The sequence below is a fragment of the Muscardinus avellanarius genome, assembly GCF_963383645.1.
Source record: "Muscardinus avellanarius genome assembly, chromosome: 11".
NCBI classification, from domain to species: Eukaryota; Metazoa; Chordata; class Mammalia; order Rodentia; family Gliridae; genus Muscardinus; species Muscardinus avellanarius.
In genome coordinates this window covers 50,792,053-50,819,213 of record NC_137797.1, presented here as the reverse complement: position 1 = coordinate 50,819,213, position 27,161 = coordinate 50,792,053, and the positions used below count along the sequence as shown (strand labels likewise).

The window sequence follows — 27,161 nt, the reverse complement described above, 5'->3', positions numbered from 1 at the left end:
TTTGTTGTATTATATTTCCTGATTAGCATCTATGTTAGGAGATAGCTCACCACAGACATGGAGCAAGGACGGGTATGCTGAGCTATTTACCTGAGACCAACTGCAGCATTGCTAGGATTTAGTCTCGGCAGAGTTAAGAAGAAATTCTGAAGTGACACTGTATGCGTGCACTAAGAAAGGTCAATGATCCAGGCAATTTACTGAAGGCAAAGTAATTACTGCAGGAAGAAAAACTACACTGGATGCCGTGCTAAGTCAATAAGGGGCTCTCCAGGTGGAACTAGAAGTAATTTGTGAGAACTGCCTCACTGCACGATGAGATGATGTGAGAAATATTGGTATTTTCACCCAAAATGTGGAAAGAGAGCATTAGAAAAGGAAAAGGGCATTAAGACAATCAGCCCAAATCAACACGACAACGGCTCAGACATGACTCTCCATTTACGAACCTGCGCCTCGGTGTGTTATGCACCGAATCCAAGTGCATGCTGGTAAAGGAGTCAAGGTAAAGGGCCTTCGAATAGCAGGTCGCTTTTCCTACATTTAGAAATTATCTTAGCAAACGGCCTTGCGATGTTTAGGACGTGTGGCTAGGACATGCTCTGTCAAGGCCGTGTGGAGAGGGGATGCTCATTAATTGATGTTTATGAGACGCACGAGGTTAGTAGTTAGGTGACATTGCCTTTAATTTCAAGTGATTTTTAGGCCCCAAGTTGCTCAATATGAGACACTGACATAAGACTGTTTTGTAAAAGGAAATCAGCTTTTCATATCTAAGTAATTATTGTGATTACCAGTGTAATGAGACTTTAAATAATTGGAGAGAAGGGATAATCCAGTGCTCTCAGGAAGAGCATGATGTAATGGCTGAACTCTGCTACTAATCACAGCCAAGTGGCCTTGGAGAAACCATACTTACTCTGAGACTTTATCTTCAGATGTGGAAATGGACCCGTCTAAGGGCCCTTTTATTGTTAGAATTTTAGAGCAGTATAAATCAGTGGTTCTTAACTTTTGGGGTGGGGGAGGCCACAGAAACTATGAAATCTGATAAAAGTCATGGTTTCTCCTGAAATAAATGCACATACCTTTCTTATCCCTACAACTTCATGGACAATTTCAAGAGTTACTACCTTTCTTTTCTTTTATTGGGGATTAAACCCAGGGGTATTCTACCTCCAAGCTAACTCCCAGCTTTATTTTTTATTCTTTTTTTTTAGGTACTGGTGGTGGAACCCAGGGGCATTGTACCTCTGAATTACACCCCCAGCCCTATATTTTAATCTGTATTTTGAAACAGGGCCTCACTGAGTTGCAAAGGGCCTCACTAAGTAGCTGAGGCTGGCTTAATCATGAATTGTGATCCTCCTGTCTCAGCCTCCCAAATGCTGGGGTTACAAGCGTTCACCACCATATCTGGTTCTATTTTTTATTCTTTATTTTGAAACAGGGTCTTACTAGGTTGTGGAGGTCTTCACTAAGTAGCTGAGGCTGGCCATGAATGTGCGATCCTCCTGGGTCTGCCTCCCAAGTACTGGGTTTATAAGCAGGTGCCATCACTCCTGACTGAGTTACTATATTTCTAAAGTCCATCCTTGACCACCAGGTGATCTAAGTGATTTATGATTATTCATTCAACAAATACTTATTGAGCCTACTAGGCATCAGACTCTGAATAATAGAATATATAAATTGTTGCAGATCCTCATGGAAAAAGGACATTTTTAAAATGTAGAAATCACTCCAAAACCCAGTAGGAAAGACTTGATAACATACCAAAGTCATCCTTAAAGCAGAAATCTCAGATGTAAACCCCAGAAAGCATAAAATACATTGGGAAAATGATAGCTGTCTATGTTTAGTTCTTTCTAGCATTTTATTGGCCTGACATTTTTTTTGTATGTTTGTTTTTGCTCCCTAGTCTCAGAATTATAAATGTCACCATTTTCACCTTTTGTAAAAAAGAATGGATAGTGGTCCTGACCAGCTGACATTTTAGAAGGGATTTTAGGACAGAGGTCTTTACAGGCTCTGGAGTCAATGGGAACTAGGTTTAAACCCAGGAGCTGAAATTTACTGTTCAACAAGGCAAAGAGTTGAGCAAGTTTCTTTACTTGCTTGTTTCCTTCATCTGTAAAATGAAAATAGTAACAGCTACCCTAATAAAGAATTGATAAAGATTTGTTAGTTAACATATTTAGAACTAGTAACTAAAAATACTCCTGAAACAAATAGTTAATACACTGAGTATAATATGAATTCTAGCCACAAAGGCTGTGTTGATTGTCTTGTAGGAGCCATATCTGCTCCCATAACATTTTTTTTTTGCACTAAAATACAAAGATTCCCTAACATTTTAATCCTATCAGTACAGGATTGATACAGCCTGGGGTGTCCTGAGCCGCGCGGCGAGCTGGTGTTCAGGAGCCCTGGCCCTCACACACCCTTACCTGTCCGCTCTTGGCTGAAGGACTGATTTTCATACTTGCCGCTCCTCGTGGTGATGGTCACGTTGTAGAGGCGGCCTGGGGTGAGGGAGCTGAAGGAACATTCGCTGACAGACTTGGCGATGACCAGGGACTGGACCACTGTGCCATCGTGGGAAAGCGTCACCACGTAGCTGTCCACATCTCCAGGCGCCGGCAGCCAGGAAACGCTGAGATAGTCATTACGGCCAGAATTGTTCACTGTCACTCCGCTCACGCTGGAAGGGACTGTGATGTTGAAAATGGGAGAAAAAAAATATGCAATCAAAAGTTCAAGTTATCTCTGTAGTCAGCAAAAACTGTGGACCAAGGAGAGCTAATCTGATACATAAGAGGTCAAGGAATTGTGAGAACTTTGCTGTAGCTTCTAGCTGCTGAGTGCTCTTACAGTTGAAGGCTAACCAAAATAAAAATGCAGGGGAACCTTTTGAATGACTCATAAGTGTGAGGATGCCACGGCGGTATTTTTATGGTGCTGCTGGGCATAAAGTATTTTAAGTAGAGGCATTTTACATGAATGTGGCAAGAGGTTCTCTATAGGAAAGGGAACACACATTTTAACAATGCAAATGAATCAACCTGAACCAATTCCACCATTAAGCAAAGATGTTGGAAAGAAAGGGGGAAGAATAAAATAGCTTTTCTAAAGAGCTTAGACTGGGATATTTCCAGTTTTCAGGGGAGCACCGTTATTTATTCCAGGGGAGTATTATGATTAATACAACCAGAGGGACTGTTTTCCTTTGCAAGGCATTTCTGCCCTCTAGTGGCAAAAAATAAGCTTAAAACCCCACTGTGGATGCTGTAGGTCTGGAAACTAGACCAACGTGGCGGAGCTGTGATGGTGATGATGACCTGACGTCAACTATAATCATTTGCTTATATCAGTTGGAGATGAAAACCACAAACACTTACTGAGAATCTACTATTTGTCAGACATTAAAAAAAAGATAGGCATGGGTGTCTGCAAGGAGCTCCCTGGCTAGAAGTACATAAGCAGCAAGTTCGTAATGGTACCGAATAAAAGTTGTACTGTGAGCCAGGTGTAGTTATGCATGTTTGTAATCCCCGTACTTGAGAGGTGGAGACAGGAGGATCGCAGGTTCATGGCCAGCCTCAGCTACTTAGTGAGGCCCTCTGCAAATTAGTGAGATCCTGTTTAAAAATAAATAATAAAAATATAGGGCTGGGAGTGGGGTTCAGAGGTAGAATGCCCCTGGGTTCCATCCCCAGTTCCACTCACACACAATTGGAACTAAGTGTCTACTAAGTGGTACTGCCATTAGCGAATGTCAGATTAAAAATCCTACATAATATGTGAACTGTACTACTGTTGGCGCCATTAGTGGATTAGCCACAGGTAAATATTTTCATATACTTGTCAATATATTAGTACATCAACATATAAAGGACATGATTTGGCTTGATGGCTTCTGAGAGTCCTCCTAATCTTCATATGTTCTGATTTTGTAAGTTAAGATCTAAAGTCTGCCTTATAGCAAAAATTATAAACAATACCCTATCGAACAATGCTGCTAATGATGATCCATGTATATAGACATCCCTTAGATATTAAGCTAAATTTTTAGCCATAAGATTTATGTATTGGTTTCCTTCCTTCCTTCCTTCCTTCCTTCCTTCCTTCCTTCCTTCCTTCCTTCTTTCCTTCTTTCCTTCCTCTTCTTTTTTCTTGCCATCCATACATCTCTTGGTTGCCTTCAAAATAATTTTGTTTTGCAAAACTGATGAAAATATTTGGAACTGCTAATACTTTATTAGAAAATATACAATTATCAGAACTTTGCAAAAATATAATTTATGCTTTAAAAAAATCAGTATAAAATGTGCTTGTTTTTCTTGTAGAATTAGCATTTTTCAAACTAGAATTAGATTTGTTAAACACATTTTCTTTAATTTCAAATATTCTACCATTTTATCTGGCTGGAAAGGCTTATTATATGATTTTTTTTCTTTTTGTGGTATTAGGGATATACCTCTGAGATATATCCCTAGACTAGTTTTATTTCTTATTTGGAAAACAGTCTCACTAGGTTGCTGAGAGCCTAACCAAATTGCCGAGCCTGGCTTTAAACCTGTGATCCTCTTGTCTCAGCCTCCCAAGTACTGGGATTACACTTCTGTGCCACTATTCCTGGCTATTTGTATGTTTTGACTCTGTGGAAACTTAGGTGAAATATAAAAAAAGTTTCAAAATTATTTCAATATTGATCAATATTTTAGAATGATAATAATTACTAAAGCTTTAGACACGGAATTATTTATACTTTACCATGTAAAAATTTACAGTCAAGGCACCTTGTAGTTACTGTCCATCTATTATAGTATACTATTTTCTCCTTTCTGATGATAATGTTTGAATAAAATAATGCATGCTTGTATTTATTCATATTTTGTGTTCTCCTAAAAACTTTGTGATCATTCTTCAAATAATTTCTTGTCTGTTTCATATGCTTCTACTATATAATATGTATCATATACTGATACCTGTTTACTTAAAATATAGTTATAAAAATAATTATAAGTTCCATTTATTTCAAGTACTGGACACTATACTTTTAATATATCACAGTAAGTTGGATATTCCTTGTGGCATTTTATTTATTTTTAACAGTGCTGGCTGGGGATTATACTTAGGGCCTCCTGTATGCTGGGCAAGAGCTCCACCCTCAGCCCCTCTGTGGTATTTTAAAATGAGAACTAATAACCTGTGTAGCAGAGTTTGACTTAGTTGCTCACCAACCATTTCCTTTCCATGTTGACACACAGCTATGTATTTTCCAGGCTTCCCTGCAGTTAGGTATACCTGACTGTAGCCATGCAATGGAGTGTGGGTAGAAGTGATGCATCTGTCTAGGTCTGATAATCTACTTCAGTTTCTACCTTCACACCCATCTTCTGAAGAAACAGAAAGATCTCTGTGGACCTAGAGGAAGGAAGAGCCACAGAGGTAGGAGCCTACATCCCGGAATTTCTACTTGGAGAAGAACCAACCAATAGTTGTCCAACCAGGAACACTCACCCTATATGGGTTTGTAAGAGGAAACAAGTCAGTTAATCTTGACTGGCACAACTCTAACTAGGAAATGGATGTAAGGCCCTTTTCAACTTTCCTGATTTGCAAAGTAAGCTAAGCTTTTCAGTCTCCTATCCAAACTATGTAGCACCAGTGGATGATGCCAAGAGTGGTTAGAAAAAAGAAAGAGGGCTTCAAGAAGAAAGATGAGGATTAAAGTGTCAGCTGCCTCAGAATAAGGGCAAATGGCATACACCAGTCAATTTCTACCAAGACCATGAGACATCTTTTCAGTGACTTAGTTGCTCTTCTGGGAATGAAATGAATGTTTTGTGGTACATTAAGTAGGTAAAATTTATGATTTTAAAAAGAGATGTATTATTATTATTATTATTATTATTATTATTATTATTATTTTGGTGGTACAGGGAGTGGAACCCAGAGGCTTTCTACCTCCGGGCTATACTCCAAGACCTTTTTTATATTTTACTTGGAAACAGGGTCTCACTAAGTTTCTGAAAGCCTCACTAAGTAGCTGAGGCTGGCTTTGAACCCGTGCGATCCTCCTGTCTCAGCCTCCCAAGCGTGGGGATTACAAGCGTGCGCCACCATGCCCGGCTAAAAGAGATGTATTTATGGTGTCTGACACTGATACTCAGAATCTGATCACTGGTGATGTAGATGGAGAAACCTGAAACATAATAATATGTAATAAAATAGCATCTAATATCATATAACATCATAACAACATATAATCATATATATAATTAAAATATATATTAAGTAGGCAAGGTCATTGACCTGATTCTGAGTTTACCATATAATAAATAAAACTTTTATTAGATTATGTATTTTTTCCTAAAAACTGCAACATAAATTCCATATATGAACTATGATGTGTCTATGTGTATGTGTATGTAGTTCTTTAGGTTTATGTTTATGTACTTTTGTATGATGTAGAAAATAACATTTCCTTCACTTGGGCCTCTCTGACACCCTTATGTAACAATACTGATTTATCTATTAGCCCTCCACCCTGCTTGGCAAAGAACACTTAAGTTTAGGAATATTGTTTAGGTGGCATATGGCATGAAGCACTTGCTTAATGTTACTTATAAAATATGTGTGACTTTTAGCCAGGCACAGTAGCATGCACCTGTAATCTCAGCTACCCAGGAAGCTGAGGCAAAAAGAGTTCAAGCCTAAGAGTTCAAGGCCAGCCTGGGCAACATAGCAAGACTCTCTACATATGTAACTTGGGAATTATATCATCTTAACTTCTGACTATGCACATTGGAGATCATCTTTCTGTTTCTTGAAACCAAGAACATGAAAGAGAGTGGAAGGTTATGGTTTATCTCAGCTGAGACATACATTTCAAGAGAAATCAGCTAAATGAGATAAACTTAGCCGTCAGTTGCTTACCCTGCCAACACAAAGGTTTTCCTAGGAGTTCTGAAATGTTTATTGGAGATTTTTAGAAATTCGGTACTTAATCTCTCCTGCCAATTTCTTAATCTCCCATTAGCCAATTTCCATTCCAAATTCCTTCTGAATGATATTGAAACTTGGCTTTTAGGAAGAGAAGAGATGGATCTGCTTTTAGGATGTTTAGAAAATTCTATTTGAACCAGGTGTGGTAATACACACCTGTGATCCCAGTACTTGGGAGGCTGAGATAGGAAGATCATAGGATCGAAGCCAGCCTCCGCAGCATAGTGAGGCTCTTAGCAATTTAGTGATACCCTTTTTTCAAATAAAAAGTAAAGGAGAAGTAGGGGTGTAGGGCTGTAGCTTGGAGGTAGATTGCCCCTGGGTTTAATCCCTAGCATCACAGGAAAAAAAGAAAAAACGAAAAAAAGAAAATTCTCTTGGGGGTGACGTCCTATGAACTCAGACTCTTGTAAGTTATAGACACACACACATCTCTACTCCTTACCTGTTCTTCCTTCTGCCACGACCTGTCGTGAGGAGATTCCTCCACTCACTGTGGTTACCACCACAGAGTAGAGGCTGCCTGATTTCAGAGAGTAGAAGCTGTATCTACTAGTCTCACTGGGAACACTCTCATTTTTGATGACCACATTTTCATGGATCAGTAAGACTTGGTAGAATTCTATGTCTCCCAGCGCCTCGGTCCAGTTGGTAAACAGACTGCTGGTCATCCCTTGATTGGTCACATGCAGGCCAGTCACTTGGGCAGGTACTAAAATAGAGTGGAGAGAAGACAAAGAAAATGACAATGGGTCAGCCTAAGGAAGTGTAAGAAAAAATGGATCAAAAAATGAAGGCAGAGCTGGGTGTGGTGGCGCACGCTTGTAATCCCCACGCTTGGGAGGCAGAGACAGGAGGATTGTGCAGGTTTGAAGCCAGCCGTGCTGGCATAAGAGATCCTGTTTCTAAATAAAAAAGTATAAAATACGTCTGGGAGTATAGCCCGGAGGTAGAAGGGCTTCCAGGAACCCCAGTACCACCAAAAATATATAATAAAAAAATTAAAAAAAATGAAGGCAGACTTGAAAGTGCTAAAAATTATTTTTTGTTTGTTTGGTTTTGCTATATACTCTTGGCTCTTTTTCTGTGGTATGGAGAAATGTTTCTATACAGAGGTTGTACTACTCTGAAAAAGGTGCTTGTATAGGAGGTCAAAATTATTTAGGATCCAAGGATGAGATGATGTATGCTTATTAAATCATTCTGAATTAAAATTTTAAATAACAAAGGCTGCTGTTTTTGAAGATTTCTTATTTAATGTGATTTTTTCCCCCCTGTCATTGTTCCATGGAGAACTTGAAACCATGTGATCTACCTGAACCTGTGGTTGTTATGAGGTGGTATTAAGAAATCCCTTCAACATGGTGATTAGGTTATGGTATAGCAAACTAGTGACTTCTTTACTCAAAAAGGCTGCTATTATTATACACCAAGATGTTTCAAATATAAACTGCATTATCATATAAAACAATAATGATAATTAAACAACCACTGAATATCTTCTGTGTGCCGTTATGAGCTAAATTAATTATGGAGGTTATATTATTTTTGCTCATTCAAATTCTATAAAGTTGACTATATTATTCTCTTCACTAAGAGGAAATCAAGAATCATAAAATGTACTTTTTTAGTACAGTATCACTGTCTTGATATATGATTGAGGTAGAGTCCAAATCTAGATCTATCTAGTCATGGAGACTATCACCTTTTCCTGTCAACAACTATTGTCACTTCTTACCTATCCATTAACAAATCTTATATACAGATATTGAAGTTGGTACTTGTCAAGATATATTCTTATCTTTGTCTCTTTCTTGAATTATTGTCATACCCCTTCTCAAAGTTCACTGACTTATGGATTAAGATACTAGAATATTCATTAAAAAGTGCCATTATACATGGACCAGAAATTCCATTCCAATTTCAAATCTTTTATGGAAAGCAGAGGAACTACAATGACCAAAGCAATTTTGGGGAAAAAAAAAACCCACAAAGTTGGAAGAATAACATCACTTGATTTTACCAGGAAGTTAAAGTAATCAAGTCAGTATTATACCGGCAAAAGATGGATGAACACATAAATTGACGGAACAGAACTGAGTCCAGAAATAGGTCAATGAACATGCATATTTAACTGGTTTTTATAGGGATACGAAGGCAATTAAGTAGATAAAGGACAGTCTTTTTCACAAATAATTCTGAAATTATTAGATATTCATATACATAACACCAACAACATAAGCAAAGCAAACAAACAAAAAGCACAAACCCTTCCTTGACCATATTTTTCTTCTATAAACAAAATTTAACTCAAAATAGTTCCTAGACCTACATTTAAAGCCTGAACCTATAAATCTTCTAGAGAAAAATCTTTTTGATGTTTTGTTAGTCAAAGATATTTTTAGGTTGGGTACCAAAATCCTGATCTACAAGAGAAATGATAAATTTGAGATCAAAATTAAACACTTCTTTCTATTTAGCAAAACACTTGAAGAATAAACAATGAAGAAGCAAGTCACAGACTGGAAGAAAATTTCAAACATATTTTTGACAAAAGACTTCTAAGATAAAGGGCAAACTCAATGATAAGGAAACAAACAACCCTATGAAAAAAATGGGTAAAATATTTGAATAAAAACTTTCCCACCATCATTCGGGAGGCTGAGACCAGAGGATCGTGGTTCACTGACAGCCTCAGCTACTTAGTGAGGCCCTCTGCAACTCAGTGAGACCCGGTTTCAAAATAAAGAATAAAAAATAGGGCTGGGGATGTAGCTCGGAGGTCGAATGCCCCTGGGATTCATCCCCAGACACGAAAAAAAAAAAAAAAAAAAACTTTCCCCAAAAGATAGTTGGTGAATAAGCATGTAAAGGGATTTTCAAAGCCCACAGATGGATACCATTACACATCTACTAGAATGGCTTAATTTAAAATCAAACAAGCAAGCAAAATAACAAAACCAAGTGCTGCTGGTGATGTGGAGGAACTGGAAGTCTCATACATTACTCCGATGGGATTATAAAATTTGGCGATTTATCTGGGCATGGTATTATGCCCCTGTAATCCCAGCTACTTGGGAGGTTAAGGCAGGATGATTGCTTGAGCCCAGGAGTTTGAGGCTAGCCTATGCAGCATACCAAGGCCCCACCTCAAAATAACAATCAATTAATTATTTAAGTGAAGTAAAATTTACAATCACTGTGGCAATTTCTTACAAAGTTGAACATGCATGTACTATAATGACTCAGTAGTATGGTAGTAAAAATAATAAAAATAATCTTAAGTCTAAAACAATGTCTGGGATTCCATTTCTGGAAGTCTGTTGAAAACTTTTTAAATAAACACAGCATACATATTAGATAAAACATAAACATGTCAATGAATCAATGAGTTGTCAGAAATATAAAGAATTCTCAGAGACCAAAAAGTAAGGAATACAGACATAATTGGATTATGGAAGCAAAACTCTTGCCTCCAGGCATCTTCTAAACATAAATTTAAGCGGTTTCATAGCATTGCAGGATCTCAGAGACAGGGGGCAAAGTGTAGGACTTTTCCAGGCTGAAGGAGCTCCTAGGTGACCTTATTTAACATTGGATCTTGAGAGACCACATTCTAAGTGTATATGAAATAAATATTCCCCCTCTGGGCTTAGCACTGGGGGAAAAAAAGGTTGTTTTTTTTTTTTTCTTTTCCTGAGAAGTTATAACCTTAATATAGCATCAGAATGTTCACAACGTGAATTCATAAAATCTTGATGTTCAAAAACTTCAAGTTAACAATTTGTATTAAAATAGACTCAGGTTAATAGCAGTTCTGTGTATTTGAAAGAATCAAATGAAAGCAAATTTAAGGCCTTAAAGAATTCTTATAGAATAAAATCTCAAGGAATATGCACATATATAATAATAAACATTTAAGGAAATAAGGCACTATGAGGAAAAAACAGTAAAATCAATAGACAACAGGGTTTAATTCATGAAATTTTCAGATATAATGATCAGACACAGGCAGAGTGTATAATAAATATTTTAATTTACACATGGCAACATAATTAAAGAGCAAAAGAATGAAACACATATTTGGAAAAAACCAAAGAGAATGTTAGGAAGTGAAAAAAATTATCAGTTACAATTTAAAAAATCAATGGTTAGTAGCCAGCTTCAGCAACTTAATGAGATGCTGTTTCAAAACAAAAACTAAAACCAGGCATAGTGGCACACACTTGTAATCCCAGTACTTGGGAGGCTGAGACCGGAGGATTGCCGGTTTGAGGACAGCCTCAGCAAGTAGTGAGACTCTCATCAACCTAGTGAGACCCTGTTTTGAAATAAAAATAAAACAGAGCTGGGGGTGTGGCTTGGAGGTAGAATGCCTCTGGGTCCCATCCCCAGGATGAATGAATGAATGAATGAATGAATGAATAAATAAATAAATAAATAAAATAGGGCTGGGGTGTAGCTTAGAGGCAAAATGTCCTCTAAGCTAGATTCCTTCCCCAGACCACAATAAATAAATAAATGAATAAACAAACAAATAAATAAATTGAAAATCAATTTTTAGACTTAAAAATAAATTAGACAAAGCTATAGAAAGAATTAATGAACTGAAACAAAGAGCTGTGGAAATTATGCAGACTACAGTCCAGAGAGTAAATACATAGAAAATATGAAGTATGTATGTGGGAGTGTACATGTGTGTTTGCCTGGATGTTTGTGTGTGTGTACATGTGTGCGTGCGTGTGTTTTTTGGAATTCCAGGAAGGGAATAGAGAAGAAAGGGAGAAGAAGCATGAAGCAGTACTGGGAAGTCAATAGCTGAAAATTTCCAGGATTGATGAAAAAGACACTAATCTGAAAGTACAGAAACCCCAATGACTGCAAAGCAAGATAAAGAGAAGGATTTCTGGACCCATATCATTATTATGACACAAGAGAAGAGCAAAGATAAAGAGTAGATCTTAAAAACAGTCATGTTAAGGAGACAGATTTGTCATGGAAAAAATAAGAGATATTGCTGACTTTTTTCTTTCTTTCTTCTTCTTTTTTTTTTTTTCTTTTTTTGGTGGTACTGGGGTTCCTGGAAGCCCTTCTACCTCCGGGCTACACTCCCAGACCTATTTTTTATACTTTTTTCTTTGGAAACGGTCTCTTAAGCCAGCGCGGCTGGCTTGCGCGATCCTCCTGTCTCCACCTCCCAAGCGTGGGGATTACAAGCGTGCGCCACCACGCCCGGCTTCTGACTTTTCAATAGCAATGCATGGTCAGAAAAACAAGAACAATGTGGTAAAGGTGTTGAGAGAAACTAAGTTTCAACATAAAATGAAACATAAGAAAATACCTCATAAGACTGAAGGAGTTTGTCCCTAGAAACTTTCAATGAAGAAATTTGAAGAATGTTCCCCAGAATGAAAGAAAATAATCCCACACAGAAAGTATTAGATGCATAAAGGAAAGATGAGGAAAATATGGTAAATTGGTAGACAGCGTAAAATAAATAACCTCTAAAGAGATACTGACAGTGTGAAACAATTAGTACCACTTTTGTGGAACTAAAAAAGAAAGAAAGAAAATAAAGGATAACAATATCATATGAATTGGAACTGGGAATCTTGATGGAGATGTTTCCCATTTCACTGAGAAAACGAGAGCAATTGTAAAATAACAGCCAACACTGTGTCTGTCCATCTACTGCCGCAGGTCCCACATACGCTCTTTCTCAGCTGATACTGGAGTCGAATCACGTGTGTTACTTTCTAAGATCAATTCATTGCTTGAGCTCCAGCTCTCCATCCCACTCACCTACCCAGAGTGACAGTAGCATTTTATCCCCTTTTTATATCAGCATCATTTCCTCTCTTCTAGATCATTTTCATCAGCATAAACCATGCTATTGCTTCCTCTATGCTTAAAAATGAATAATCTTACCATCAAGGGTTGGAGCTGAAAATCCCCCCAAAGCTCATGTGTTAAAGGCTGGGTCCCAAGTGAAGCAGTCTTCATAGGAGGGACCCTGGGAAAGTAGCTTGACCATGATGAGGTAGTACCATCTGATCGCCAATAGGTCAGTTCACTGATGGGTCCATAACTGAGTGGACTATTGGTGAAGACTGGAGGAGGAGGGGACTAGTTGGAGAAGGCAGGTCACGGGGGGCATGGTCTGGAAGGGTATATCTTGTCCCTGGCCCCTCTTCTTCTTTCATCTGTTTGTCTCTCCCCTTTCTCGCTCTTACAAGCTGAGCATCTTTTCTGCCATGTGCTTCCATGGTGATGCTCTGCCTCACAAAGCCATGGAGATGGCTGACTCCGGACTGAAATCTCTGAAACCATGAGCTAAAAAACTGTTGCATCCTTTCAGTTTATTTTCCTCAGGTATTTTGTTACAGTGCCTGAACCTGGCTAACACACTCTTTTCAACCATGCTTCCTCTTCTCAAGGCTGCCCCATCATCTCTCTGCTCTCTTACAGTGAAATTTCTAGGGAGGGATATTCTCTACCCTGTTTCAGTTTTAGTAAAATTAACAAAAGCAAAGTAAAAAGAAGGAAGTAATGAAGGTAAGAGTTCAACGTGGTAAAATAGAAAACACACAGAAAAGAGCCACAAAACAACACCAAGTGTGTAAGTAGGCACTTCGTGAACACTTGCAAGTTGCACATTGCATAATCCAGCAGACAGAGCACTGTGAAACCTAAGATTTGTAGAGATTGTTACCTGTTCTTCCTTTTACTGAAGAGGAATTTTTTAAGTCTCCACTAATACTGGTGACTGTAGCTGTGTATTTTCGTCCAGGTACCAGGTCAGTAAAAGTGAATTCTTTGGCATCTTTGGGGAGCAGTGTGTGGATGAGTAAGAGGTCTCTATCGGCTAGGGAGATGATGTAATTCTCCCACTCTGCTGTGGGGGTCTGCCATGTGATGCTCAGTGAGGTTTCATTAGCATGCTTGACACGAAGCTGGAGGACAGCCAGGGGTACTGAGGAGAAAACAACAACAAACAGTGGGTCACACAAACAGCAGGGTCACACCGATCGACTCAGACACATTCATAGAGGTTTTGTTTTGGTTTTATTTTTTTATTTTTTGGTGGTACTGGGGGTGGGACCCAGAGGCTTTCTACCTCCGGGCTATACTCCCTGACCCATTTTCTATTTTATTTGGAAACAGGGTCTCACTAAGTTGCTGAGAGCCTCACTAAGTAGCTGAGGTTGGCTTCGAACCTGCGCGATCCTCCTGTCTCAGCCTCCCAAGCGCGAGGATCACAAGCGTGCGCCACCATGCCCAACTTTGTTTTGTTTTTAGGTAGTGGGAATCAAACTCAGGATCAGTCTACCTCTGAGTTATACCTCCAAGCCTATTTTTTATTCTTTACTTTGAAACAGCGTCTCTCACTAAGTTGCAGAGTGCCTAAGTAGCTAAAGCTGGCTGCAAACCTGCAATCCTCCTGCCTCAGCCTCTCAAGTTCTGGGTTTACAAGTGTGCACCACCACACCCAGCTTCACAGGGTATTCTTGTTTGTTTTTTGTTTTGTTTTGTTTTGTTTTCAGTGCCAGGGATTGATTCCAAGGGAATTCTACCTCCGAGCTACACATCCAGCCCTATTTCTTTTAACATTTTAGTTTGAAACAGGGTCTCACTAAGTTGTGGAGGGTCTCACTAAGTAGCTGAGGCTGATTGTGAACCTACAATCCTCCTGTCTCACTCACGGGTATTCTTTAGAGAACTGTTCTCTTCCATCCTCAAGAGTGGTCCAGTTCATCATTTCTTTTCTGTATGCTTATGATTATTGTGGGGGAGGGGCAAGCTTACATAAACACTTTGTTTATGTAACATAACTAGAAATAAAAATTCAAAAGAATACAGTTGGAAAACACCTTATTGTCAAGGTGTTTATTTTTGACCATATTACTTTATTAGAGTTATATTTTCCTGTCTATTCTATGATATAAAAATACTTAATACAATGTTGTCATTCACAAAACCATAAAGAAAAGTCTATGTTTGAATATTCAGGTTAAGTGAGGAGTATGTTAGCTCCACTCTGAGGAGAGGACACTACCGTATCATGAAAGGGAGAGTAATATCAAGTAATATCAAGTAATATCAAGTAATATAATATCAAGTAATAATAATATCTGGTTAAAAATGTCCCTTTATCCAAAGAATCAAAATTCCTTCATTTTTTTAAAAAAAACATTTTACCAAGCTGGGCATGGTGATGCACACCTGTAATTCTACTGTTTGGGAGGCTGAGAGAAGAGGATCATAGGTTTGAATCCAACTTCAGCAACTTAGAACTTGTTTGAAAATAAAAAATGAAAAAGGGCTGAGAGTGTAGCATGGAAGTAGAATGCCCTTGGGTTCAATTCCAAGTAACACACACACACACACACACACACACACACACACACACACACACATACACACACACACTTCACTAGAGCAATTTCTAGGAGACATTATTAATAGTAAAGTGTTGGCTCTTCAAAGCAACAGGAAACAAAATTATGAAAGAATCGTGTGTGAAATTATATTGTAATTTTTACATCAAAGATGTAATTTTTATATCAAAGATGCTTTTTTTTACATTCTATCCTAAGTGATCGCTGAATCTTTCTTCTTTAGGATTTAGAAATAACTTGACTATTTACTTGACTATTGATTAGACCTACTTACAGTTACTTTACTCATCATCTGGAGGTACAGTTCAAGACAAATTATCTTGAGAATTGTGCCAACATGAGCAGACCACATTCCCTTGAATTCACATTTCTAAGTTACTGGAAGTGATTGACAGAATATTAAGTAAGACAAAGATGCCCATCCTATGAATACAAAAAGTGGCTTGGTTTAAGTTGAGATAGGTTCATCATTCAATTAGTTCATCATTTAATTGATATTAATATTTAAAGATGAAGAGATTACTATGTCTCATTCGTTTTGATATTGACATTCTTCTTCTTCTTCTTCTTCTTTTTTTTTTTTTGGTACTGGGGATGGAACCCAGGGGCATTCTACCTCCAAGCTGATAGGTCGGGTCCTCCTCCCCCAACATGACCCCTTGGCGAGGACAGGAGGCAGAACCTTGGAAGCCAGAAGCAGAGATATTGCGAGACTCCAGGTGTCATGAGACTCCAAATTTCATGAGACAGACTTCAGAGGTCGTGAGACTACAGATGTCACCAGAGAATCGGCATTCCTATAAAACATTAGTGCTTCTGATCCGCCACGTGACAGCTGGCCAATTGGGACTACCTGCAACTCTCCAAACGCATGGCTTGCTGGTCTCTTCCCCCATGGCCTGCTGACTCCCCGAGGGTGCCAGGTCTGAATAAAGCAGCAGCTTTTGGTAACCTGTCTAGTATTTTACCTTCTTCGTGACTCCCCACCTTTATTTTCAATGTTTCACAAGCTACATTCCCCAACCCTATTTTTCATTCTTTATTTTGAAACAGGGTCTCACTGAGTTGCAGAGCACCTCACTAAGTAGCTGAGGTTGGCCATGAACCGTGATCCTTCTGTCTCAGCCTCCCAAATGCTGGGATTACAAACGTGCGCCACCACGCCCGGCTTGATATTCTTCGAATAAGAATGTTGAACCAATGTAGTTATTTCCTTATTATCAGGTTAAGACTAAGGAAGAAGATATTTGAATTTCACTCCAAGTCTGGAATATTTCACATCACAGGCATTTTCATGGAAATATTGAACAGGGGAGGGCAATTCTTTAATTTAAAATTGGAAAAAGAGGCTCAGAGAGGTCATGACCTGGTGAGGACTGCAATATAATGATAACAAGAATACCAAGAACCATGTTTCATCGTCCTTTGTTCTCTTTTCCCTAATATCCAAACATGTCCTTCTCCATGTTAGTAATCCTTCCTCTCACATGGTGCCTGGAATCCTCACATTAGTCAATATTCAGCCAAGGCAATGTTCTCTAATATTGATCACCTGCATAAGGTTCTTTTGGAGGAAGTATTAGTCTTTATTCTCAGATTGTGTATTTTCTCTTCTTTTGGTTTTAAAAGTGTATTTCTTTTATGAAACAATGGAGTTACTACTGGAAGAGACTTTTTGGTACTAGGAATGGAACCCAGGGGCCTTCTACCTCCAGGGTACTCACCCAGCCCTTTTTTATTTTTAAATTTGAAACAGGGTCTCACTAAGTTGCTGAGGCTGGCTTGGAATCTGCGATCCTCCTGTCTCAGCCTCCCAGATACTGGGATTACGGCTGTGCATCACTATGCCCATCTTGGAAGGGACTTTTGATGTTCTAATTTGACAAAATTAAATGTTAGCAGCCCTAGATTACCTTGCAAGTCTATATATAATGTCTCAAGTTCTGGGGACACTGGGGTATGGCTTGGGAGAAGAAATAAACTGAGGTTCCATCAGTCCTTAACACCTTCATATTTGTTTACCTGTCCTGCCTTGGCAACGCTCAGAATTCTTCAGATTTCCACTCTCAACAGTGACTTCAACCTCATACTGTCTTCCAGGGATGAGCCCCACACCATCCACGACATAGTGTGTTGCTTCCTTCCCCACAGTGGTGTTGAGCAGCACCACAGAACCATTGAGGAGCAGGACACGGTACTGATCCCAGTCTCCAGCAGGGGGCGACCAGCTCACCACCAGGGACCTCATCCAACCATTGTTGTTGGCCTCCAGGTTCCCAACTTTATCTGGAACTGAACAATGAAATGGTGTCAAGAAGAAGGCACTAAAAGCCAAAAGTGACAATACCCTCTTACTTTTGATGGGTAACATAGAAAGGAGACACATTTCTGCCACTCTAAAGGTTTCTATCTCCTCTTGATGACTATGGAGGGGAAGTAAGTATTTCTTTTTTATTTTTGAGACATCTGATGCTCAGAAAAATGCTAGAGTCATTTTAGTAATATAACTAAGTTATGCAATTTTCTGTAACACTGTATTCAGTGATATGGATGCTGTTTTTTTTTTTTTTGATTGCATGCCAGCCCTAGAGATAATACTGAAAATACTAATGATGGTGACATTAACAGATGTTCCATCTTTTGGAAAAGATACTGGATACTGTAGTCATAAAAAAATTCTTTCCTTTGCAACTAAAAAGAAAGACTTTATAATTTTATAAAGTGCATTATAGTTTCACATCATAATGTAGTTCAAAGAGATAGTGACATCCATGCACATAACATGCAGTGGGCTTTCCTCGGGCTCCTTGCCCACTCCCCCTCCCCCCATACAGGGTATTGAGATTGACACTGGTATTCTTACATTTATACTTATTATCAATGGAAGTGTTTCTTTAATTGATCCTCCCTCTCCCCATCTCCTTCCCTAGACCACCTCCCTGGCTCTACTGAAGTTTCTCCTGCACTATCTGAAGTCCCTCTGGTATCCCAATTATTCTCTAGCTTCCACGTATGAGAGAAAACATATAACCCTTCACTTTCTGTGACTGGCTAATGTCACCTAGCATAATGTTCTCCAGGTCTATCCATTTTTCTGAAAATGACATTATTTTGTTCTTTTTCATTGCTGAGTAGAAATCCATTGAGTGTATATCCCACATTTTGTAATCCATTCACCTGTTGATGGACACATAGGTTGGTTCCATAATCTGGCTACTGTGATGCTATAAAAATGTATATGTATATATTACTATGATTTTCTGATTTTACTCCTTTTGGAAAGATATCGAGGAATGGCATATCTGGGTCTATTCACAATTTTCAGAGGCATCTCCACACTGATCTTCATGGTGGCTACATTGATTTGCAATCTCACCAATAGTGCAGAAGAGTTCCTATTTCCCCACATCCTCACCAGCATTTATTGTTTCTTGACTTATTGATGATTACAAAAATTAACCTTTTTGCAATATAGCTCTTATAAATTATTATTATTATTAGTAGTAGTAGTTGTAGTAGTAGTTGTAGCATTTTGCCTATATTCATAGTTTTCTTAAAAATTACAGAATAAAATGTAAATTGAAGGACTTGACAAAGTATGAGTTTGCTTATATCATTTCTTCCATCTCAAATACCCCTCCCTCTCTTCAGTTGGCAAGAAGTTTTTATGTTTTGAGTCTCACTTGAGGGGCATTTCCTCCAACGTTAAACTGATGTTTTAAAGAAGAATTTTTTTTTTCTTTCCTTTGACCATATACCTCTTGCTTGGGTCTGTGCTAGCACAAAGATTGGACTCTGGAGTCAAACAGTCTAGCTTAAATTCTAGCTTCACCACACATTGGCTGGATGGCTGTGAACAAGTTATTTGACTTTTGCAAATTATTCATAAAAAAGGCCACAATAATGTATCTTGCATGGTTTTGTTCTAAGAAATAAATGAAATAATAGGTGGTCAAGTGTTTAGTCAGTGCCTAATACATGAAAATATCAAGAATATTGCTATTATCAAGAGATGGTGTGTGTGTGTGTGTGTGTGTGTGTGTGTGTGTGTGTGTGTGTGTGTTATGTCTATGTGATTGGAATGCAACTTCTTTTTTGGCAAACTTTTTCAGTAAGGGTCAGATGGTAAATACTTCAGGTTACGTATGGTCTCTCTCTCTCACACTTTTCTTGGTGTTTTTGTTTTTACAACTCCTCAAATATGTAAAAATCTACTCGCATTTTGGAGAAACAAAAACCAGCCACCAGCCAGATTCGGCCTTAGAGTGTGGTTTGCAGAACCCTGCCTTAAAGGCAGTAGCATGACTTATCCATTTTAACATTGCTTAAAGCTCTAATGCAATAATTTGTTCATATAAGATGCTGCATAAATATTTGGTGATGTAAATTACTATTAAAGTGCTAACTGGTCTTCCCTAGAAGAATGAATGAGAAATGTCTTCCTTATTGATACCACTGCTAACTCACGTATGCTACTTTTAAGTAATGTGACATAAAAAGGCACAGGGCAGGTCATTCAGAATCCAAACACACTTGCTTTAGTAACTCAAATGAACACAGTTAAGACTGCATTACTCTGCGTGTTGGGTCCTGGCCCACAGACAATCCCAGGCAAGTAGACCCTTGTTCTTGGGTAGAAAAAGTATTTCCCTCCTATTGTATCTTGTCCTATTCTAAGATGGATCAGAGAAGGATTTGGGCAAGCAAGAAATATTCTGGAGCCCAAGACTCACCTGTTCTTCCCACTGCCATCTTCTGAGCCGAGAGTTCACCAGAGATACAGCTGAGGGTAACTTGATAAAGTCGTCCAGGGGCTAAGCCTTTAAAGAGAGTTTCCATAACCTGAGGTGCTAGTGATCTGGATTCCTTGAGGGTTCCTTGGTGAGACAGGGTAATGTTGTACGAATCCACGTTTCCAAGAGGTCTTTGCCACTTGACTTTTAGAGTGTTCAAACTGCCATCATTTGTCACCTTCAGATCTGAGACTTCCATGGGGGCTAATTAGTAAAGAATGAAAAAGAAATTTTTACTTAGGATATCTTACCAGTCCTACAGCCATATTTTGACCTATATTTTAATTCCTGTTTAATTCCTGCAAGCCACACTCCTTGATCTGAAGGAAAGAATCACTTTGAGAAACAAAAATAATACTGCAAAGCCAAGAAAAGCCGTCTGCCTTACAGCAAGAACACAGTCCTTGCCGGAGCCTGAATTATGTTTGGGTCTCACCAGCTCTCCACAGGGCTCTGGACAGCTCTTTCTATCCAGCACCTAGTGTTCTTCATTGGCAAATGAATCTTGATCGTAAATTTTTTTTCTATTTTAAAATTCTTCAGATAGACTGCACAAAGAAGTCTGACATCTGCTCCATTTCTTCTTGTCAATAATATCAAATACATAATAAAAGCCAGGCATGGTAGTACACACCTGTAATCCTAGTAATTGGGAGGCCGAGACAGGAGAATTGCAAGTCAGCCTTGGTAACTTAGTGAGGCTCTCAGAAACTTAGTGAGACCCTATTTCCAAATAAAGAATAAAATAAAATAGGGCTGAGTGTATAGCCTGAAGGTAGAAGTCCCTTGGATTCCATCCCCAATACCACACAAACACCACACACACACACACTTCAACAAACAGATTGATGTTTAGTGATTACACAATTTTATGTGCTAAGATTACTTTTTAAATATTAAATCATGGTGAAATGAAGAGTTCTGTTACTATTTCACCAAAGAAAAATTATAACAAAAAGAGCGCAATTTGGTATTTTTTGTCTTATACATGCTGTAACTTTGGCCTCACTAATAGCATAAGTTAATGTGTTTTCATTAGAAAATAGTCATAGAATACTGATTTTTAGATAGGAATGTTAGAGGTATAATTTATTCTTAATGTCCAGAAACAGTATCTACAATATTTGGTACATTTATTTCAAGGCTGTCTCCATATCTTTGGAGTATGTTATTTTTATAACTTATTCTTGTATATACTTTTATTGATGGTTTGTAGTCTTATATCATAAGGTAGTTCAGAGTGTCAGTGACATATATGCACATAGCACTTGGTGACTTCCCTTACTCCCTTCCTCCACTTCACAAAACATAATAGTGAGATTGGCATTGGTATTCTTATATATGCATGTAATGTCCATGTAAGGGCCTCCTTTATAAATTTCCCCCCTCCCCACCACCACAATCCTTTGGTGAACCAGCTCCCTTGCTCCACTGGGTTTTCTCCTTCATTATTTAAAGTCTCTCTTGTATCACCATTACTCCCAAGTTTCTGCATATGAGAAAAAAAATATAACCTTTTTACTTTCTGTGACTGGCTAACTCATTTAATATAATGATCTCCAGATCCATTCATTTTCCTGCAAATAACATAATTTGATTCTCCTTTATTGCTTAGTAGAATTCCACTGTGTACGTACCCCATAATTTTGAATCTATTCACTTTATTGAACACTTGAGTTGGTTCCATAATTTAGCTATTATAAATTGTGCTGCTATAAACATGGATATGCACATATTACTATAATATTATTATTGAAGTCCCTTTGGAAAGATACCGAGGAGTGGTATAGCTGGATCAGATGGTGGATCCATTCCCAGTTTTCTGAGGAATCTCCACACTGATCTTTATAGTAGCTGCCCCAATTTGCAATCCCACCAAAAGAATATAAGAGTTTCTATTTCCTTTGGGATATGTTATAAAATATACATAAACATGCAGGTGCCCCCAATATCTTTCCTACCAGCCTCCTCTAGTTCTTGATACTCTCCACTAGAGTAATTTTTAAGGCACAACATATTTTAGATTTTATCTTAAAATTAGGAAACTTACCAAGAGATGGGATGTGTTAACACATTGAACCTACTATAAGTATTGGAATCTAGTAGAATGTAAACTTTGTGTGTCTTGAATGTTGTTATATAAGAATGCTAAGCATGTGGCTTACACTCCATTAATGTTGGCTAGGTGAATGAATGAATGTATGTATGAATTATTCATTAGTACTTAGTAATGAATTATTAGCAAAAATTCATTTATTGATCTAGATTATGCTAACAGAATAGGTCCTATGTATTGAGTCCCGAGACACTTTTTTATAGAGCTTTAGGAAATAAACTTTTACATGGAATTAGATCTACATCTAACATTGAGAAAAATAATCTGGGTTCAGTGTGAGTTTTGTCACAAAGCCCATGGGTGTCTGTTTAAGGGACAATAGTAGGAATCCTTAGCAAAGAGATGGACACACTAAAAAGAGAAGCTGGAATCCTATGAACAAATAACTGTCTACTTCAAAATGTTGCCACAGGCTAGCCTCAACTTTAGGTAATCCTTCTTTCTCTGCATACCAGAGTAGATATATAGTATGGTCTCTAGAATTTACATGAATTTCAATTTTTCATATATTACCAAAATTCGAGTAACTTAATAAATTTGATTTAAACCTGACTTGAGCTTTATTTTTGTTCAGCTAGAGAGAAAGAACTTACCTGTCCTGACTAGTTTCCACCTGTAGTTTTTCAGTCCTGCTGCCATGGTTACAATAGTGAGGTTGTAGAGTTGGCCAGGTATCAGCCCATGCAAAGCATAGGAAGTGGCATGTTTGTTCATAAAACTCTCATGAACCAGGGTCCCTTTATCCATTAGCTTCAGCCAGTATTTTTCCACATTCCCAGAACCATGGGACCAGGAAATCAGAAGAGAATTAGTTTTTGTGGAAATACCAATATCTTTCACTGGAGATGGCACTAAAGGGATAAAATGCATGTACAAAATGTCATTCATAATGTTCTCAAGGAAGGTATGAACACATTTAATCAGAAATCACACATTCATGAATGCTTTTCTGTATGTCTTAACTTGTGTAGAAGCAATAATGAATAATAGCACTCTGGAAATTTCCTTTGGACCTTGATTAATGCTCTCTTCAAATTTCACAGCCTAAACTTACATCATAGTTAACTTGTCTCTCTTCCCACTAATAAATATTAAGGTGGTTTTTGAAGTGAACATGGTATAGCAGTGAATGGAAGAGACAAAAAGAAGCATAAGGAAAGAAAACTGGAAGGAGAGGGAGAAAAAATGAGGGGAGAGAGAGTGATATAGAACACATATACTTTCTGGAAGGAGGTAGTAATGGCTATGGATACCATGACAAGTGGATGCACTACAATGTCTTATTTTTCACCACATCAAGGAATAAAGACTTATTTCAAACATAGAGTTATCTAAGAAACATTATGAGTTGGTGTTATAAAAAGAATATACAAAGGAGGAAAACACCTAGAAAGCAAGTTTTGTGGCACAAATTTAGAAAATGAAGCAGAAAATCCTGTTGCCCAGGGTTTCAATTGGAAGGAAAATTAGAAAGCATCTCTTTTCTTTTCTTTTGCCTACTGGGGATTGAACCCAGGGGCATTCTTCCTCCCAGCTATACTCCAACCCTTTTAATTTCTAAGCAGGGTGTCTCAAAGTTGCTGAGTCACTGAGGTTGGTCTTGAGACTTTGATCCTCCTTTCTCAGCCTCCCATATACTCAAAGTATAGGCATGTACCATTGTGTCTGGTAGATCTATTTTTAAATTAGAGAAAAAGTTAATTCTAGAGAAGTCTCATGACTTATTAAAATGACTCAGCAGGTTAGCAGAACAGTCGAAGTCGCATATCCTATGCTCAGTCCAGTCTTTCTACTGTATCATATGACCTCCTACTTAATTTATTTATGGTCTGGAGAGCATCCTTATTTCCATTCTTTGAATATCGTAAAACCTCGAAGGTATCACAGACTATAGGTAATGCAGGTCTTACCTGTGGACCCGTTGGTATAAATGGTAGAGGAACGTTTGTCTCCAGACACAGCTGTGATGGCAATATTATAGTAATTACCAGCAGTGAGGTTAAGAAAAGTGTGTTCATTCCATGAAGTGCTTCCTTGAATTTGGACCCCCTGCACCTTTTGGTTATTGTCATTGAATAACTGCACCTCATACCAGGTGACTTTTCCAGGAGAAGGAGTCCACCAAACATGCAAGCTGGTTGAAGTTGTTTTCTCTGTATCAACTTCAAACTTAGCAGGAGGTAAAGGATCTGGAAGGCAAATACCAACACAGAATACAGTGTGAAGACTTTTTGGAAAATAGTTGCTTATATTGCTACAATCCAGATTCATTGGTTTTGCTGCCTGCAAAACAAATTGGCATTTTGATTCACAGTCAATCCTATTCTTCCACTCAGGATATCCCACAAAAAAATAAAAATACTTAGGAATAAACCTAATCAAGGAGGTAAAAGATTCCTACAAAGAAAATTGTAAAACATTGAAAAAGGGAATCGAAGAAGACCTTAAGAAATAGAAAGATCTTCCATGTTCTTGGATAGGCTGAATAAATATAATCAAAATGGCCATTCTTCCAAAAGTGATCTACAAATTCAATATGATACCCATTAAATTACCAAAGTCATTCCTCACAGACAGAAAAATCAGTCCTCAAATTCATTTGGAATAATAAAAGACCCAGAAAAGCCAACGTAGTTCTCAGGAACAGAACCATTAGAAGATATCACAATACTTGACTTCAAACTATACCACAAAGCCATAGTAATAAAAACAACATGGTACCGGCACAAAAACAGACACATAGACCAATGGAGCAAAATAGAAGACTCAAAAACAAATATATGCACTTAGAGCTAATTGATTTTTTATAAAAAAGCCAAAAACATACTGAAAAAATGATAGTGTTGGCAAAACTAGTTAACCATATATATATAAAAAAAACCCCACTTTCTCACCCTGCACAAGACTCAATTAAAGATGGATCAAAGGCTTGGGCTGGGCGTGGTGGCACACGTTTGTAATCCCAGCATTCAGGAGGCTGAGACCAGAGGATTGCGGTTCGCGGACAGCCTCAGCTACTTAGCGAGGCCCTTTGCAACTCAGTGAGACCCTGTTTCAAAAAATAAAAAGACTAAAAAATAGGGCTGGGTAAGTAGCTCAGAGGTGTAATGCCCCTGGGTTCCATCACAATACTGAAAACAAAACAAAACAAAACAAAAGAAAAAAACACCCAACTTGGAAATTAGACCAGAGACCTTACAGCTCCTTGAAGAGGACATAGGTCCAATACTTTAATCCATAGGCACTGATAAAATCTTTCTCAACAAGACCCCAACAGCACAAGAAATTAAAAGGAGAATCAATACGTAGGATTGCATGAAGAGCTTCTGTACAGCAAAAGAAATTATCAAGAACCTTAACAGAGAGCTGACAGAACAGGAGAACATTTCTGCAAATTATTCCTCTGATAGAGGACTACTAGCTGGAATATAGAGAGGACTCAAGAAACTCAGCGTTAAGAAAACAAATAACTCAGCCAAGCGAGGTGGCACACGCTTGGGAGGCGGAGACAGGAGGATCGCGCAGGTTCGAAGCCAGCCTTGCTGATTTAAGAGACCCTGTTTCCAAATAAAAATATAAAAAATAGGTCTGGGAGTGTAGCCCGGAGGTAGAAGGGCTTCTAGGAACTCCAGTACCACCAAAAAAATAAATAAATAAAAAATAATCCCTGCACTTGGGAGGTGGAGACAGGAGGATCTCACAGGTTTGAAGACAACCTTGCTGGCTTAAGAGACCCTGTTTCAAATATGTGTGTGTGTGTGTGTGTGTGTGTGTGTGTGTGTGTGTGTAGCCTGGAGGTAGAACCCCAGGAACCCCAGTACCACCAAACCACCAATAAATAAGTAAGTAAGTAAGTAAGTAAGTAAGTAAGTAAGTAAGAAAATAAATAAAATAGAACTATCATATGGTCCAGTCAGTATATACCCAATGGAAATGAAGCCAGCACACAAGAGAAGCTGCATATCTGTCTTTATGGAGGCATTAATCACAGCAGCCAAGTCATACAATCAGCCTAGGTACCGATCAACAGATGAATCAACAAAGAAAACACGCTGCATATACCCAACAGAATATTATTCAGCCATAAAGGAGAATGAAATCCTATCATGTGCAGGAAAGTGAATGGAATGGAGGGGATCATGACAAAGCAAAATAAACCAGACACTGAAAGACAAGTATCACAAATGGGATACTTTCTCTCAAATGTGGAAACTTAAAAAAAAAAAAAAAGAAAAAGTTTTTAAACCTGAAAGTAGAAGGAAGAGAAAGAGGATGGGATAAGTTGAGGAAGGGGCAGACAAGAGAGAGTATTAACAAGGGTGGATACCATCAGAGTATAACATATGCGTGTATGGAGATGTCACAGTGAAACCCATTGCTTTGTATGTTAATATGAGTTAATATTTATAATAAAGAAAGTTAATATTAATGATAAATAAATAATACATGATTTGAAATTTTTTCTGGGTTCTTTTTCCTAGGTTGTGGATTATTGATGCCATCTGCCTACTGTTGGAGGTAGATAAGCACAGACACAGAGCTGATTACGGCCCTATGGTCAGTTCATTCGCTCACAAAATGGATTCTCCCAGCAGCTGGGAATCCCTCTATCCCTAGACTTTTGCAATCTTAGCTCTGGCTCATGCTGGAGCTGCCAGAACCCCCAGAGCAGATGAGAAATGGAACATTTTGCATCTAGATGTTCATTTCAACTCTTAAAAATCAATGGTCTATTTGAGGTATTCGTGCCTATGCTGAATCTTCACCACTGAACCTGAAATAGGATGAAGGTTAGGAACAACGTCAATGATATTTAAATTGTCTTACTGTGGTAAATGG

The 27,161-nt window shown here is 38.2% G+C and overlaps 1 protein-coding gene across 1 annotated transcript in view; it reads right to left on the bottom strand.

Moving 5' to 3' along the window:
• PTPRB (protein tyrosine phosphatase receptor type B) overlaps positions 1-27,161 on the bottom strand; it is a gene marked incomplete at its 3' end in the record, with an annotated part of 139,947 nt that overhangs the window by 62,564 nt on the left and 50,222 nt on the right. Inside the window, exons 5-11 of the mRNA XM_080705077.1 lie at positions 24,233-24,511; positions 22,916-23,173; positions 20,147-20,410; positions 17,436-17,705; positions 13,727-13,987; positions 7,460-7,726; positions 2,451-2,714 (exon numbers count right to left, since the gene is read on the bottom strand). Coding sequence (XP_080561203.1) covers positions 2,451-2,714; positions 7,460-7,726; positions 13,727-13,987; positions 17,436-17,705; positions 20,147-20,410; positions 22,916-23,173; positions 24,233-24,511 — 1,863 coding nt within the window. The remainder of the gene's footprint in view (positions 1-2,450; positions 2,715-7,459; positions 7,727-13,726; positions 13,988-17,435; positions 17,706-20,146; positions 20,411-22,915; positions 23,174-24,232; positions 24,512-27,161) is intronic.